This window comes from Coccomyxa subellipsoidea (genome assembly GCF_000258705.1).
Source record: "Coccomyxa subellipsoidea C-169, whole genome shotgun sequence".
Taxonomy (NCBI): Eukaryota; Viridiplantae; Chlorophyta; class Trebouxiophyceae; family Coccomyxaceae; genus Coccomyxa; species Coccomyxa subellipsoidea.
Window position 1 is genome coordinate 1,239,743 of NW_005178042.1, and position 16,891 is coordinate 1,256,633.

The 16,891-nt window shown below is 53.3% G+C and overlaps 6 protein-coding genes across 6 annotated transcripts; 4 read left to right on the top strand and 2 right to left on the bottom strand.

Annotated features, from left to right (window-relative positions):
• The first annotated feature begins 67 nt into the window (after positions 1-67).
• On the top strand, positions 68-956 carry COCSUDRAFT_52112 (hypothetical protein). Its single transcript, XM_005651744.1, has 3 exons — positions 68-122; positions 252-340; positions 510-956. Exon 3 carries the CDS (start codon positions 591-593, stop codon positions 804-806), a length of 216 nt encoding a protein of 71 aa, XP_005651801.1. The 5' UTR covers positions 68-122; positions 252-340; positions 510-590; the 3' UTR covers positions 807-956.
• Positions 957-3,333: 2,377 nt separating this feature from the next.
• Positions 3,334-5,169, top strand: COCSUDRAFT_83448 (hypothetical protein; the record flags this gene model as incomplete). The annotated part of the gene is made up of 5 exons (XM_005652315.1): positions 3,334-3,504; positions 3,677-3,822; positions 3,928-4,019; positions 4,257-4,439; positions 4,988-5,169. The coding sequence occupies 5 exons, from the start codon at positions 3,334-3,336 to the stop codon at positions 5,167-5,169; spliced, it is 774 nt and encodes a 257-aa protein (XP_005652372.1).
• A 31-nt stretch (positions 5,170-5,200) lies between these two features.
• On the bottom strand, positions 5,201-6,726 carry COCSUDRAFT_31962 (rhomboid-domain-containing protein). The gene is made up of 4 exons (XM_005651745.1): positions 6,475-6,726; positions 6,050-6,376; positions 5,746-5,918; positions 5,201-5,536 (listed from the first exon to the last, which is right to left on the bottom strand). Exons 2-4 carry the CDS (start codon positions 6,327-6,329, stop codon positions 5,390-5,392), a joined length of 600 nt encoding a protein of 199 aa, XP_005651802.1. The 5' UTR covers positions 6,330-6,376; positions 6,475-6,726; the 3' UTR covers positions 5,201-5,389.
• Positions 6,727-7,373: 647 nt separating this feature from the next.
• On the top strand, positions 7,374-8,954 carry COCSUDRAFT_11144 (NAD(P)-binding protein; the record flags this gene model as incomplete). The annotated part of the gene is made up of 5 exons (XM_005651746.1): positions 7,374-7,517; positions 7,738-7,884; positions 8,127-8,291; positions 8,544-8,717; positions 8,889-8,954. 5 exons carry the CDS (start codon positions 7,374-7,376, stop codon positions 8,952-8,954), a joined length of 696 nt encoding a protein of 231 aa, XP_005651803.1.
• Positions 8,955-10,737: 1,783 nt separating this feature from the next.
• On the top strand, positions 10,738-11,698 carry COCSUDRAFT_11333 (Arabinanase/levansucrase/invertase; the record flags this gene model as incomplete). Its single annotated transcript, XM_005651747.1, has 4 exons — positions 10,738-10,880; positions 10,990-11,193; positions 11,281-11,375; positions 11,484-11,698. The coding sequence occupies 4 exons, from the start codon at positions 10,738-10,740 to the stop codon at positions 11,696-11,698; spliced, it is 657 nt and encodes a 218-aa protein (XP_005651804.1).
• A 2,289-nt stretch (positions 11,699-13,987) lies between these two features.
• COCSUDRAFT_26626 (cytochrome oxidase assembly) lies at positions 13,988-16,572 on the bottom strand (the record flags this gene model as incomplete). The annotated part of the gene is made up of 6 exons (XM_005651748.1): positions 13,988-14,522; positions 14,825-15,093; positions 15,345-15,576; positions 15,829-16,045; positions 16,186-16,247; positions 16,354-16,572. 6 exons carry the CDS (start codon positions 16,570-16,572, stop codon positions 14,298-14,300), a joined length of 1,224 nt encoding a protein of 407 aa, XP_005651805.1. The 3' UTR covers positions 13,988-14,297.
• Between the last annotated feature and the right edge of the window lie 319 nt (positions 16,573-16,891).

The window sequence follows — 16,891 nt, forward strand, 5'->3', positions numbered from 1 at the left end:
GGCAGCTGCGAGCGATCCACAGCCCTGCAGCGCATCAGAATTTCCCTCTGCAGCAGCAAGGCTGATTGGGCTTCCAGAACCGCATTACATCCTCTTCACAGCAGATCCAGACCCCGAGACAGGTTGGGCTCACCTTGTTGGATATTCCATGATATGGGTGGGCTTGGCTTGCACACTCAAAATATCATTTTGTCTGATGTGAGTTTAGTTGCTGAGTCATTCATTGGCTGAAGGGGTGCTTAATTATGCAGGCGTGCCATGGTGCCCTGACTGCGCACGCCGCCTCGGTGCCGCTCGCGCGCGCGTTGCCGAGGTTGGCGGTACCTTGCTCGAGGTTCAGGTACGATTACGAACCAAATTAAATCTAGCATGCTAGCCATGGGCTGACCCTCTTGCATGCATGTGGGAGTCTGGCACTCCATTGTCACGTGCTTCCTGCCTGGTTCCAATTTTCTGGGGTCCAAGACATGGCATTGATTGGAGCGTAAAGAGCCTTTAAATCAGCGCAGGTGGGTCCACGGCCTGTTTGGAAGGATCCGCAGAACCCGCTACGGCATCACCCAGTGCTGCAACTGAAGGGCATCCCAACCATGATGCGGTGGCAGAATGGCGCGCCAGGCGCCAGGCTGGGGTCCACCCTGGAGGCAGCAGCCACGCCAGAGGAGGCAGACAGGCTCATCAAGGACTTTGTGAGCTCAGATCTGCGCGCGGCTGCAGCGCAGGACGGCGGCAGTGAGGTGGATGTGCAGGCATTGATACAGCAACTTGAGCAGGCCAGCGCCGCAAATGGTGCTGTTTCACGTTGAGTGCTGTTGATATAAGCCACTTTTGTCAATGTCATCTCCAAGCCATATATCAATATCTTTGATAGCCACCCCAGCAGGATTGCCATGAATTATATCTTGGATGTGTTCTTCTGTGGAATGATGCTCATGCATTCTGTGTATCATCAAAGTAAACTTTTGAGACGCTTGGGTTGTATGTGCCTGTGCACGGCATACAACGCAGCGCTAGCGCATGCCACAACTGTGAATGCAGCTGCCAGCTGAGCTGCAGAGACATAAGAGAAATTGGAACCAATCAGTGCATGTTGAAGCCAAGATGTCCTGTATCTGAACTGTCTTCAGCTCGCTCGGAGGAAGCTCAGGCAAGGCGATTACCTCTTGAGATCATGAGGTTCATGACATCAGCAGCTTCCTGCAATGCGGAAGGTGGTACTTCACGGCTGCTGTTCCTTGGATCTCTTCCCCTCAAAAGCATGATCGCTGCTAACGCGTCTGTAGATACTTTTGCTATGTTTACCAAACCGAGACACACGCACCCTACGAAGTATTTGTTTGTAGGCAACTGTGGCACTGCAGTTGGGCTCACTGAAGAGGCTGTCGAGGCTTTTTTAAATCATCTGGGTGCGGTGGATGTGATCTTTCCGCAAGAGAGAAAATCATTTTCGCACATTTTTGTTGTATTTGATGACGAAGGAGTGGCTGAAGGCGTCTTACATAGTCTCGACGGGAAGCCATGTCATGGGCTAGGCAACAGAGTCTTGGCAGCAAAGTATGCAGATCTCAAGGAGGAGAAGGTAGATTAGAAAGCATCCTATATTTTGCAGCTCTCTGGTATATCATTTGTCTCGCACCAGATCAGCATAGGCAATGCTGCTTTACAGGAGATGGAGCAGCTGCCAGTGCATACAGATGCCAAACAATGCGCCATACCTGGCCTGGAGTTGCACAAGGACTTCGTCTCAGAGGAGGAAGAAAAGGTCAGTCCAAGCCTCTCCCAGATCAAGCCACGCACCTATTGAAGCATGCTCTGCTTTTTTTCATCACCAGTACTTGCATTTCAACGCGGAACTTGGTGGGTGCAGGAGCTCCTTGCCGAGGTTGAGGACGGATGCTGGGAGACGCTGGCCAGGCGGCGAGTGCAGCACTTTGGTTACAAGTTTGAATACTGGGTGCGGCGACAATGTCTCATGCAGATACAGGTCCCCCCACTAATCCATGCCGCACAATATTAGGCATGCGCAGTCAGAAGCAATCAAAAAATTCAAAGGGGCAGCTTACTCAACGTGTCATGCAGGCGCGCAATGTGGACGTCAGTAAGCCGATCAGGCCGCTGCCGCCTGCAGCTCAGCGGCTGCTGCAGCGGCTGGAGCAGCTGCTGGGAGTGCAGTTTGACCAGCTCACTGTCAATGAGTACCAGCCGGGAGTGGGGCTGTCCTCACATGTCGACACCCACTCCGCCTTCAGGGGTGCATCTCCTTCCTCTGCTCCATGCTGTGTTTTTATATTCATGAAGGTTGTTGTTTCACATGACATCACTCTAATCACCAAGTGAGCCCTCCTGGGAGGCATCAACTTCTTGCACTTGCATTTCTTTGTCATTCTTTTGCCTCGGCTGGCCGCAAAAGCTGAAGACTGAAATAAAAAAAACATTCAAATACAGCTTGAATTTGCTTGGGTGCACGCAGGGCCGATATTGTCACTATCGCTGGCGGGGCCCTGTGTGATGGAGCTGCGGCGCGAGGGGGACCACCGCCCGCTGGCGCTGCCGCGGCGCTCACTGCTGGTGCTGGCAGGGGAGGCGCGGCTTGCGTGGCATCATTATATCCCCCACCGCCGCGCTGACACCATCGACGGCCGCCGCGTCCCGCGCGCATTCCGCCGCGTCTCTTTCACCTTCCGCAAGGCGAGCCCCCTCTACCCCATCACTGCCCCCACAATGGCTCCTGACGCCACCAACTGCTGCACCCATACACTGGCCGCAAGATCCTTCCCAGTACCTATCGAGAAAAGCTGATCTTGACAGTGCAGCCAATGGAGCCAACATAACGTCCAATGGGCCCAACAATGATGCTTTTATAATTTATCCTGGCGATCTGGGCCATTCTTTGACCCTGTAGTGCTGGTGGGGCCACAGGTGAGGTGCAGCCCGTGCGACTGCAGCTGGCCGGAGAGCTGTGACAGCCAGGGCGGCGGCATGCCTCCCACGCGCATGGCGCTGGCCGTACAGGCTGGCAGCGTACAGCCCCCCAGCGCAGCAGCCTCAGCGCCAGCGCAGGCAGCAGCGCTGCTGCAGGGCATGCAATCGAGGGACCCTCAGCCGTCTGAAGCGCAGCCAAGCAGTGGTGGGGGCAGCTGCAACGGGACCGCATCCTTGATGGGCCACTCAGGCAGTGGCTCTGATTATGGCGGCACCTCAATTGGCGCATCCAGCAAAGCGAAGAAATTTTCTGGACGCGGGGCTGAAGGACACGATGAGGGCGCTGCAGTCATGTCCCAGTCAGAGTGCCAGCAAGGGGCACCACAGGACAGACAGCGGAACACGGCAGGGATGCCGGGTGCAGCATCTGCACATGAGGCGGCAGCTGCTCCGCAGCAGTGCAGCAGCCTGGGGGATGAGGATGACACACAGTTGGAGCAGATGGAGGCTCGATATGTGCACAGCGTGTATGACATCATTGCCACCCACTTCAGCGCCACACGCTTTGCCATCTGGCCCAAGGTGCTCCTGTAGTACCCTCTGCGATATCTTCTTTCTTGGCAGGCTATGGCCAGTTCCACGCCACCATTCAGGTGGTCATTGCTGTGCAGGCCTGCTGTGGCATCATCTCCTATGTCACGTTGTGAACACTCCAAGTTGCAGGAGTGATGATTGTGTGGGTGCTGATGTGCAGGTGAAGGCATTCCTGCAGTCGCTGCCGTCTGGGGCTCTGCTGGCGGACGTGGGTTGTGGCAATGGCAAATACTTTGGCGTGCGCCCAGATGTGGCCGTGCTGGGCTCTGACCGCAGCCCCAACTTGGCAGAGACAGCTGCTCGAAGGTCCCAGCCCACGCCTTCCCCCCTGGCACTGAATGCCCTGTGGAAGCTCCCAGGCAAGAAAGAGGCTCCAAATGTGCCCACTGAACGGTCCAACTGTTCATGTAGGTTGCGGCCGATGGCGACGGCGGCTGTGCCCGGCCCCCTGACACGCTGCGATGTTGCAGTGGCGGACGGGCTACATCTGCCCTACAGATCAGGTGCATCCTCTCCTCCCAGCCGCCCAACATAGCTGCCTTGATCCATCTGTAGATGAATTGCTCCGGATTGCACCGATCAGGAGGCCAAGATGGGGTGCGGGACGAGCAGAGTTTTGTGGCTGGTTGCTAGTGCACCCTATTCAACACATGTGAGCCCTCTGGGCGCAGGAACCAGGTTGCAAAGCAGAATGTGGAGCAGATCAGGGGGATGTTCATGCCAAAATGTGTGCTCTGCAGGCGCTCTGGACGCGGTGGTATGCATAGCGGTGCTGCACCATATCAGCAGCGAGACGCGGCGGGTGCGGCTGCTGCGTGAGCTGGCACGCGTGCTGCGGCCGGGCGGCCGCGCGCTCGTCACCGTGTGGGCCTCCCAGCAGGAGGAGCCCGGCAAGCTGCAGAAGTGGGAGCCCATCCCCTCAGGTCAGTCCCTTGCCCATGGCCTCACTATCACCACAGCCCCAATGCCATTGCTCTGATCGCCCGCCCAATGGCAGCAGTACTCCCAAAGTTTCTTACGATGTTCAGGCCAGGAATCAGTAGATTCTGCAGTTGTAGTGTCTAGTACTGGGGCCCAGCAATAGCCCATTTTGCCTCAAGGTGGCAGGCAAGGTATGCAAGAAATTGATGTTCCTTGCTCCCCACAAGGCCCCAAAAAGGAGTGAGGAAAGATGTCGTCCATGCAGGGGACAAGGAGGGCATTCAGCGGGGGGATTACTTCGTGCCATGGCACATTCCGCTGCACAGAGTGGAAGCGGCAGCAGCTGCAGCCAAGACGCTGGCGGCTCCTCAAGCAGATTCTGCTGAGGGGCCTGGCACTCAGAAAGCCATAAATAGCAGAGGGCAGCATGTGGTGTCCAGTCCACCTCCAGAGAGCGGAAATGGCTTGGGCTGCAGTGTATCTGACGCTGGCAGCGGCATGGCAGGTGCTGCAGAGAGGCGCACCGGGGTGGGGAGAGCAGGGATATCAGCAGAGAGTGCACCGGATGGGCGGATAGACAGGGCCAAGGGAACAGTGGTGTTCAAGCGATACTACCACCTATTTGATGAGGGCGAGCTGAATTCTCTGGTGCTGCAAGTGCCTGGAGTGAGCATATCCGATTCCTTCTATGACAAGAGCAATTGGTGTGTGATCTTTGAAAGAACCGCATAATTTAAACAAGTGTAAGGCATAGTGGTCGTTATCGTGTCGATTTTACATCTCTTTTGACTGGCTCGCGATTGACTTTAAAGACTTCCCAATTCTCTTGAGAAAAGAAAAGAGCACAATGTCATGTGCCCTAGCTATTCTGTCCATTCTTGACCAGACAATACACTTTTGGTACAATGCTCCTGAACTCACCAGCAGGCAGAACAGACTGTATCACACCCTGTCACGGCAGCTGCTTACTATTTGGATCTGGTAGCCTCTGCAGCAACAATATGAGCGCCACTCCCATGACAGCTCCAGCCAAGTGTGCAATGTGGCCAACCTTTGAGGCTCCAATCATGGCTCCACCATTCTGGGCACTGACCACTTCCTGTCAACAAGATCAAGCAGAAATATCACTGACAGATATCACAAGCTTCCCAGACCACAAGCTTCTCAGAAAGAACCAGTTCTGGAGGATACGAGAAGCGTCCACTGGAGCAATTCCAGAAAACCAGAGAAACATACATAAAAAACATATTTTTTGTATGTATGAAGCACAGACAAAGCAAGATGACTTTGTCAACAGAGCTGCCTCACCTGGAGCACTTGCTTTACGACAAACTGTCCCAGGACCAGGCACTCAACCAGCTTCTGAAAGTTAAAGCGCAGCTTGAGCAGCACAGCCACTGCAAACAACCCAAACACAGCCCCCGAAGCTCCAAGTGAATACGTTGCAGCAGGATCCGCAAAGAAGGATGCCGCGCTGGCCCCTGCATTAAAGGCATCATATCTGCAATGAGACATAGCTGACACACCAAGCATGTGCAGAAGAGACTGCTGTATCAAAAGAAGAGAAGTGCTGTGCTGAAATTGATGAAAGATATGTGAGGAGCAAACCCACCCACAGAGCACACGATGTAGGTGAACCAGAGGGCTCCCGGGCCTTCCTCCTCCTCAACTATTTTGCCAAAGGTGTAGAGCATGAAGAGGTTGGAGCTGAGGTGGTCCCATGAAGCATGGCAGAAGGCTGCTGTCAGGAACTGCCACCAGTGAGGGGCGCGATGCCACAAGTACAGGCTGCTGACCCATGGGGCTTTGAAGACGTAGTCCGCCGCATACAGAACCAGATTGACGAGGAGGAGCCAGAACACGCCCACAGCTGACGAGCTGCTGGGCTTCATTGTACTGCTTGGCAGGTAGGCAGAAGACTGGCTATCTGGAGTAGGCGCTGCAGGACATTAAGACATAGGGGATAATTAGGCACTTCAGTGCAATACAACCAAAATAGTCGCTATTTTACTGTGGAAACATGCTAAAAAATCCCACCTGCTGCAACCACCAGCCTCCTGGCCAACGCATTTCCTCCTAAATGCCGTATGCGAGGAGACCTGGTACTATGAATGAATTCTAATGTATTTCTTGAGATGTACTGTTGTAGTGCAGAGGTGCTCTGTGTTCTGCAAGAACATCTTGATGTACTAGATACCCACTGGTGGCAGGCCTTGTGCTGCAAGTGGCTTGAGAACAGGGGCCTTGTAAACAACATCGACAAGGCCCTTTCTGCTGTCAGTTATTCACTCAATCTGTCCAAGAATGAAAGGACGGTTATGAGGAGGTCCAAGGTGGAAGACGAAAGAGAGGAGGAACGCCTTCGGAGAGGTTGACAAGCTGGATCACGAAAGGATTGATGGGCGATGGCAGCTGATGTCAAGGATGTTTTATTGATTTCACATTGCTGCATACCATTTTATAATATATTTTGATCCAAAGGGAGGCCATATCGCACCGTCAGATATAACAGCAGCAAAGCTCAGCTCTCAAAGATATTGTAAACGAAGCAGCGCACTATTGTTCTATCATAGAGTTCAAACGTTGAAATTTTTTAATACAAAGCTCGACGTTTCAGATGATTTGTCAAGGTGAGAAAGTTACAAGGAAGTCTTGGACAGTGCACAGGCTTGAGGTGATCCACATAAATATGTTTCTGAGTCTCTTTGTCGCAGGATCCTCTCTGGGTCTTCCTAAGCAGCATACATTCCGCCAGCCTGTTGCATTGAAGGCATGGAGATCAGCTACATGCAGGCCGCAAAGGCAGAGCTTGGCAGCAAGAAGGTCAGGACACACTGCCTCTTGTTGGAGCTTTCCTGACCAGTTCATGATATCTGTGGATCTCCGTATGTAGACTTTATACTGACATCATTCACTACATTCAAAGCAGGTCCGTTATGGTGAGAGCAGAGGCGCTAGACCCTGACAATGCCAGCATCCTTGTGGCCGGTGGTGGAGGTGTGGCTCTCTCAGTGACACGCCGCTTGAAGGACATGGGATCATGGGTGTGGATGCTGCAAAGGAGCGACTCCCGTAGGTCTGTGCACTCACAAAGTCATCCTTATTTAAAGTTGGGTTGCTCCTGGAGCTACTAGCGTAGTGCGTAGCACCAGATAAGAATGCAATGCACATAGCGCACCCGGTCAGCATTGCCGTTGAGCAATGGCATCAGTATCCTGGACATGTGTTGTATGGCGATGGCAATGATCCTTTCGAGTGGCATGCGCCTGGCTGACCGGGAGAATTATTTTATGCAGGCAGGAGATCGAGAAGATGATGGCCATTGTCGTGCGGGGGGATGCGCTCAATAAGGATGATATCCAGAAGGCATTTGATCAGATTGAGGAGGTGGATGCAGTGGTATCCACCCTTGGAGGCACCCCCGGCGACCCAACCGCCGATTCTCAGGTGAGTACAATCACCGTTTTTGGATTTGCCTGAGGAGGTTGGATGACTTCCTCTCCTGTGTCTGCAGTATAGTCTCATCTTTGTTTGCAGCCCTCGTGCATTGTTATATGACGCTGTTCCTGCCAGAGGCAAGGTGCTTCTGCACACAAAGCCGCTGGTAAAGGCTGCCATATAATCTACCCCTGAATGGACTCGCCAGATCCAAGCAATGTGTGTGTACTGAATGGTAAGTGGTTGCGCAGGGCAACATCAACTTGATAGAGGCGGCCTTGGCCAAGGGCGTCAAGAAGTTTGTGCTGGTGACGTCGATCGGGACAGGGGACAGCAAAGATGCACCGCCCTCCCAGGTCTACGACGTGCTCAAGCCGGTGCTCCTGGAGAAGGAGAAGGCTGAGGAACGGCTCAAGGTTTGTCCAATCCGAAGTTTAAAATTTCCTCTCCACTGCAAGCGGTGCTGTTGGGAATGCAATTTTCTAGTTTTAGACTTTGGTCTCCATAGCATTTCTTTGGTATCAGTAAGGCCTGGTGCTCGCTCTGCCTTGGTGCCTGCATTCCTCTTTTTCTGAAAAGGACATGGCCGATTTTGGAGTCAGGACATCATGACAGCGTGATGCTGGGCAGCTTTGATATATGAGGTTGCTTGTGCTTCTTGCTCGCAGGCTGCCGGCAGCCAATTGGATTGGACCATTATTAGGCCAGGCGGCCTGAAGAACGAGCCGCCAACCGGCAGCGGAGTGCTGACTCAGGACAAGAGCATCTGCGGCGCCATCAACCGCGAGGACGTGGCTGATCTAGTGGTCAAGGCCCTCTTCAGCAACAAGGCCAACGGCAAGGTAAATCCTGATGACACAGCCCTCTTTCCTTCTCATCAATCGTCTCCTGCAGTAATGCATGTCTTGCCTGCCACTGGCGCCGTGATTACAATTGTGGATTTTTGATACCCCATCCAGATTCTGCCTGGAACGTAAGAATGCATGGATATAATCTGCCCACTTTGCATGCAGGTCCTCTCAGCGGTGGACAAGAAACAGCTCTTTGGCGAGCCCAAGTTTGATGTCTTTGACTTGTAGCATGGTAGCATTGGAAAAGGTTCTAATGTGTTTACAGTTGCGGTCTCTGTTCCATCTAGATGATGCACTGTCAATAACACCTACAGTTTCAGAGCTGGGCAACAATGATCCCTGACCTTTGAAATTGGCACTGCCGTACTGGCATTCAGCAACGAACTCACAACTGCACAGGCATCCCAAGAACATGCGTCTGCTGCTTATGGTGACTATGCCTCATGCTCCCTAGACTCCAGTGCCTTTTCAAGATGCTGACCGAGGCGATCTGTTGTTATTCTTGGTGAGGGCCGCGGCACCTTCACCTGCATGCAGCATCCATGCAAAATGAGTGTCTGGGTGTCTCAACACCTTGTGATGAATGATTCCATGAAGAACTGTGGGAGTACACATTACTCACCTCATTGCTGCCATCAGCATCGGCAAAGGTCAAAACTGGAATGGTCAAAGAGTATGCATCCCACCACGCTGGTACCTTTGTGATATCCCGTATCTGAGCGTCCATTCCGCCTTTCAGTTGCAGACGATAATAAGGAACTTTTCAGATTTGGAGAGGAGCAACATCCCCGGGATTGGGCCAACAGAATTGGATTACCTCAAAATCAACATCGGTGAGAGGAGATGGCATGAATTGTGCTCGGTCCAGCAATGCTTGTATCTTCTCCTGCAGAACACAAGTTTACATGCGGCCAAAGAAGGCTCATCACATTTGCTAGCCTTACACGACGCCGTCATGACATAAGTGCAAAGAGGTACCTTGAGCCCATCACATAGGTGGCATCCCTCCTTGCTGTACAACAACAGCTTCCGTCGCTGCTGCGTTGTGGCACTGGCGGTCACGGTACCGAAGTTACACCTATGAGTAAACAAGTAGCAGTCAATAAATTGAGCCACAGGTAGTTAATGCAGCTGAGATTGTAATTGGGCAATACCATACCTGGGCGTCTTTTGAAGTCTGCATTGGGGGGTTGCTGCATGCAGACATTGAACAGACACAAAGGATCTGCTCTGATGTCCTCTTGCTTCATCCCAAAGAACTACATCTGCACACCTCCTAGCCAATGCCCACTTCGGCATTCTCAGGGCTGATGAGCCCAGCAAATGTGTGCACCTCACTAGCATCTCCAAAAGAATCTTGTGATACTCCTGATCATATAAATAGGTTGCTATCCCCTAGTCATGCCCTGACTTATGCGGAGTCTGCTCAGCAAATGTCGGTCATATACTTTGCACACCTCACAAAGCCATATGGCCCTCGGGATCTGGAACTGATGTTCAATAATCAATTCTTCCTCTCTGAAGCAGTGACGACATATATTCAGATGAGGCGAAATTTAGCTTGGATTACCGGGATCCATAGCTTCCAATATGCGGAAGCGGGCCCCCCAGCCACCTTCCTGGCAGCTCCGATGTCAAGTCATGAGATCTTTCTATCAGATCCAGGTGCAAAGCTTGTACTATAGCCTATTAGAACCACTGTAAAATTCCTTTCCACACATTGAAGTTGTCTGATGTGCAACTTACTCTACATCGGAGTTCATCCTGTCCATGTTTGCATTCCATCAACAGTCTCTGATTCATTCTAGCCCTTCGACGCAGTCCGTTCAATCACTGAAAGGAAGAAATATACTTTTCCGTTCGAACAGGCATGTCTGGAGCAGCCCAAAACACGTTCAAGTTGGTCCTAGGTGTGCATCATCAACGCTTACTGCGTCCACCGCTGGGCTCGTGAAGATATCTGAAATGTGACCTTGTCTATTTCAGGACATTGCGTGTAAGACAGCTGGCAATGACAGCAGACAAGGGCCAGCGCAGCAACTTTGGAAGCTCATGGCTGTTGGACCCAGACAAGCCTTGGTATCATGTCATGCCCCGCTCTGGCTGGCTGAATGATCCAAATGGCCCCATTTGGTACAAAGGACGATACCACATGTATGATATCGCCTCCAACCACCATTTATCATCAGAAGTGATCCACATAGCTTCCTGCCTTTTGGAGTTGCAGTGCTCAAATAGACTCGACCTGGATTCTTGGACGCAGATTTTACCAGCATGTGGTGGGCAGCAGCGAGTGGGACTGGGCCATGTGCTGGGGCCATGCCTCCAGCGCAGACTTGGTGCACTGGGCACACGAGCCCATAGCACTGGAACCGACCCCCAACAAATTCGATGCAGCAGGCTGCTGGTCGGGCTGCAGTACTTTGAATAGCGATGGCACGCCTGTCATCATGTATACAGCTGTCAGGTCAGCAAAGCGCTCATTTAGCCACATTTTGCATACATGCAGGCTCGCTTTGCCAAGAGATGGGCATTTATGACTGTGTATGTCCAGGTTGCGGGAGAACCCAGGCCTGCCCCTGCCCCCATCAGCGTCAGACTTGGGCCTGCAAATGATTGAGAGCCAGTGTGCTGCTGTCTGCAGTCCAGGTCAGCAAACAAGAGTGCTCCATACTTACGATCGAAGAAATGCCGATACATGCCCAATGTTGGGGTCCTTGAGGAAAGCAGTGATTTAATATCATGTGGTGTCTGCAGGTGATGATCACTTGGTCACTTGGACCAAACAGAGCAGGCCAGTGATCGAGCTGCCACCGCCAAATGAGGGCCTGGTGGGGTTCAGAGATCCTTACATCATTCAGCGTGGGGTTGATGGGAAGCACTGGAAGCTTCTGCTGGGCAGCGGAGTGAAGGGGAAGGGAGGAACCCTTCTTCTCTATACATCTGAGAACCTCCTTGATGGTGAAGATTGATCTGCTCCTCCCGACTTTTCTGCTGGCGCTGCCCTGATCTGGCGTGCTGTCTTCCAGCAAAAGTGACTGGAGCAATCATGTGGCAGCTGGAAATTACCAAATTCATTCGCCTACTTGATTCACAAGTGTCCCGCTCTTCAAGAGCATCAGAGGCCGACTCTGCTGCAGGCTGGAGTTGCTCTGGGCCCTTCATCAAGGGGAAGTCGAGACCTTGCGGTGAATGGGATCTGGGTGAAATGTGGGAGTGTCCATTCTTCGTCTGTCTGCCACACACTGCTGGTGAGGAGCCACTGCTTCGACTGCAAGAAGTTTTAATACCTTTGAAGATTTTTCTTGGTGATGTACAATTGCACGCTGCATAGTGGAAGATGTCAACTGAGCACCAAGCTTGTGTTGTTGCAGGAGAAGTGGCCAAAGGTATTGGGGCAGCAGGAAGTGCACATGTCATGTGCATCTCACCCTATCCGCACTATCGCAAAGATCGGCCGACCAACCCCTGCCTCTACTGGGTGGGCCAACATAGCAACGACAGCTTCAATGTGGAGATAGCATCAGGTTTGAATGTTGCATATCTCAAGCTCTGCCAAAATAGTAAAAGGGCAAAAGGGGAACCCCTTTTAAAGTGCTGGGATCAGGACTTGAACTCATGATTAGCCATCTACCATCCTCGAAACGTCTCCTTAATAGTGATCCCGGCAATTTCAGGACATGCATCCAACAACCAACATCAAGCACTTATGTACGGCTTGATACCATTTATGCGCTATAACAATTAGATTGGACCTCCTTGCAGACAAAATTTCTGTGTGTGATTTGTGACATGCTAACGGGATGAGTTTGAGTTTACTCCCCAGATCTGAGCGGTAAATCCAGCACAGAGGTTGAGAGGTGTTCTGCAATCGGTGCGCCAGGGCCGCACAGGTTGGACCTGGGAGACATCCTGTATGCACCCAATGCATTTGTGGACGGGCAGGGCCGCACGCTCATGCTGGCCTGGCTGCAGGAGCTGCGCAAGGGTGGCGGCTTTGACTACGCCGGCTGCCTTTCCCTGCCTCGACTCCTCACCCTGCGAGGTGACCCTTGCTCAACAGGGGCGTTAAAAAGGGAAACAGCTGTGAAAAAATGTCCTTTGTTTTGCGCCTGCCAGCGGCGTTAAGGGGCTAAGACCAAGTGCATCTCACCTGGCGTCTGCTGCACACCAGTCCTAAGGCCGCTACGTTCTGCGTGTGAAGCCATATTGAGCTTCACAAGTATAGCCAGCCAAGCCCTGATGAAATTTTTATGATTACCATAGATTTGTTATTCACACCTGAACAGCGACACTCCTGGATCAGGAGGGCGGCTGCACCAGGAGCCAGCCCCAGAGCTGGAGCAGCTACGGCAGGGGCAGGGAGTGCATCTGAGCAGCCTGAGCATTGAAGCCGGGGCAGCCGCCGCGCTGCCGCAGATCAGGGGCCCGTCTGTGGACGTCAGCTTCCGGCTGTCGCGCGGCGCTTCCTCTGCCGCCGGCATTGTGTTGCGCGCGTGGCTGCGCGCTGACGCCGAGTCCGACGAGCCGTGCGCAGCCGCTGCCGTCGTCGACTGGGAGGCGCGCACTCTGGAGGTGCGCCGGTCTGTTTAGGGCCATGCAGCAATTCTGTCCAGATGCTTGCTGATGATGTTGTTGATGTTGTCTTGCGCATGTAGGGAAAGAGACTGCATTGGGACTATCATTTCTTTCCGGGCACTGGCAGAGGTGAAGGCATGAAAATAAGAGGATGGTGCATGTGATGGACAGGTGATTTTCAGCACCCAATGGGACAGCAACACGCTATCTTTTGGGTGGGATGCAGTCAGCAAGCGAGTTGGAGGGCCCATCGAGATATGTGGAGATGCTGTTCAGCTGAGAGTGCTCGTTGACCACTCTGCCGTGGAGATCTTCACTGGCGCTGGCGAGACACTCACAACAAGGTATCGCATTTCGAAATTACTCACAAGAAAGCCCTTTTCCTCTTTGCATGGCTGTCTACATGCACATTTGTTGCCACATGCGTTGATTATTTAAGCCGTGCAGGATCTACCGAGGGGACATGGCAGCTGGCGACGATCCTGGAATGTTCTTCATTGCCAAGGATGGTGCAGTCTCAGTGACAGAACTGGCGGCGTACACTATGGGCAGCATCTGGGAGCAGGCCTCAGATCAGCCCGCCAAGACCCACGAATCTGCTGTTGAATAAGAATTCGGTTTGTGCATATGATTGTGCACACTTTCTGTGCTGACCTGCACAGATATATATCAAACTGCACATTGCAGTCTGCAATTTCTTACAAAGAAAGCTGCACTTATGAGGTGAAGTCTGGCTTTAAGTACACCCCCTTAAATCACTGGAAAGGAGACATTTGCCCGTTTTGGCAGCACAATTGCTGCAGAATCCCATCTTCAGAGATCTAGATAGGAAACAAAAGGCCTTCTGTATGCAGACGTTGGGATCCTAGAGAAGTCGCTTCTAAGACAGAACCCCGCTATGGCAATAAGTAGTCATTGTCAGTAATCTATGTAAGAATCTAGAAGGCCCTATGATACAAGACATGGAAATGCTACAAGCTAGCTCGGAAGGCATCACGAGAACTGAGTGACGGCTGTCCCCACTGCAAGCACTGCGGCTAGTACTGCGGGGGTGCCCAGTTGGGAGGCCATGCCAAACTTGGCAGACGCAACTGGGCCATGGCGCAGGGTGTGCAGCAATCCCAGTGCCAGTGTGAGCAGCGTGAGAGCGCCCGCCTGGTGCGCTGTGCCCAGACTGGGAGGCACATAGGTCAGCAGCGTCGTGATGCCCAGAGCCACCTGCACACATCCGATGCGTGAGCACTTTGAACGCTCCGGCGGCAAATTAGGAGAATTCAGATGCAGACATGAAGGAAGAGCCAGGGTCAGCTCGCTGCAGGGGCAACTGAAATCCATACCGAAGATATTCCCAATCCTCCCTCGCTTTCAACATCAAGATATCATTACGTATGGCAGTAGTCTGCAGGTCTGTTACACACCTCTGTCGTGACAAATGTATTAACAAAAAGTGCAGCAGAAGCATCAAGCTTGAGAGATACAAAAAGCGTTGAGCAGGAGGGTAAGAGGGAAAATTCACACACCTGCAGAGCAGCCATGCCCATCATGCCATGCACGAGCATCCGGGAGGACAGCGGCAGCGGCAAAGTACGCGCGCGCGCCCACAGAGCCGTTACGGCCCCCAGCGTGCATAGCGCGAGCGCGCGGTGGTGCAGCTGCACGGCGGCTGTGTTCTCAAACGCGTTGCGCCAGCCTGGCAGCGCCCAGTACTCCTCGGGGATTAGCTGCCCTCCCATGAGAGGGAACGTGTTGTACGCATGCCCCGCGTCCATGCCCGCCACAAACGCGCCTGCTTAGTTCACAACCCTCCTTTAGCGCTGCTATGTGCAACAATACACATCTGCTCTTGTCCCATGAGCATGATTGACAATCTTCAGCTATGCACAGGACGAGAGCTTATTCGTTCGCGCGTTGCTTCTCAGGCCTCTTCTGTTCGTGCAAAGCTTGCATGGTATATCAGGGGCAGGTCCTTCTGCAAGCTTCAACAGAGGCACCCAACAGGCGTTGGCAGACACATGCAAAGTAAAGGTGAAAGCAGCGCACCTGACAGCGCGGTGATGGCAATGAGGCCAGCGACGGGGTGCGCCCATCGTCGGAGGGCGTTCACTCCCGCGGTCATGGCGCTGTCTGCGGAGACGGCTGCGGCTGCAGAGGTCGGGTAGGCCAGGGACAGCGACGTCCACAGCAGCGTCCCATAGATGATGGCGGCTGATGTCAGGTGCGCAGCCAGGCGGTAGGGGCTCACCCTCGGCACATCCCACTCCGTCTTGGTGTCCTGCGCATTTCAACAGGCCGATTACACAATTCACACCTTTGCTTCAGCCCAGCCAGTTTTTTGCAATCCCTGCTATGCATGCTGTCATAGGGGTACCCCACCTTAAGGTCACCCGGCCACTAATGACCAGAGGAACACAATTCACTACCATTGGAGAGGGTCCATGCCATTAAGACAGAAGCCGCATGAGGCACAGCAAAGCCACATTCAGGCATGAGGCAGTAAGAAGAGGGTAAGAAGAAGAGTTCGGACCTGGAGGCCACTGCGCACCATCCACCAGCCCACAAAGCCCTGCGTGGCGCCCATGGCAAAGAGCAGGCCGAGCCGCCGCGCGAGTGGGCCGTTCACCCACCCGCGCGCGGCAAAGTAGACTGCCGGCACCGCAAACACGACGCCCAGCGCGCGACCCCACATCCGATGCGCGTACTCCATCCAATAAATGAACTTGAATTCCTCCAGGCTCATGCCTCTGAGCACATGAGGAACTGTATTAAGACGGTGCTATGTACTACCGTTGTACCTGACCAGAAGGCCATCAGATTCGAGAGAATAGGAGCGCACAGTAATCAAAAAAAGAGGTTTTGTATGAGCATGGAGCAGTCAGCACACCTGTTCACTTTTTGGTACTCGGGTGAGGCTTTGTATTTGCCAAACTGTGCCTCCCAATCCTCCTGCAGTTTCATCGCTGAGCTGTGAGCACCCTTATGCTTGATAGTCCCATCTGCTGGAAAAAGTTATAAGCCAGGCTAAGGAATGGGTGCATCTTGTGGGGCAGACCTGTGAGCTGGGAGCCCTCTCCCCAGTGAACTTCCACTCTGTCATGGACAGGCCGGAGCGCGTGAGCCTGGTCATGCCACCCAGAACCACCATGCTGAACACCCAGGCTGCACAGCCGCCCAGCCAGAGCGATATCGCCCTGCTGGCTCCGCTGCTCAGCCCCGCTCCAAGGGGATTGCTTGATGCGCTGGCCTGCAATCCCCCAGCACCTCCCTTCATGCCATGCTGGCTTATGCATGCAATTGTGCAGCAATAAAGGTGCCAATGCAAGGCATATACTTGTGCCAGCTGAATGGAAGCTAGCAGTATTGAAAAGCACCTGGGTGAGCCTCTGGGCACTGGCGCCCAGCATGCTGCTGGGCTCAGCAGCCATTGTCGCCTTGCACCTGAGCTGCTTCCTGGGCAGCAGGTGCTCCCACACACCGCCAGGCGGCCTCCATTGGTGCACCCCCCTCTGCGCAGGTGATCGGCTGCATACTGATGCTGCTTTAGGCAGCGTGTGGAGTCTCCGGCACTCCTGGCAATGCCACGATGCTTT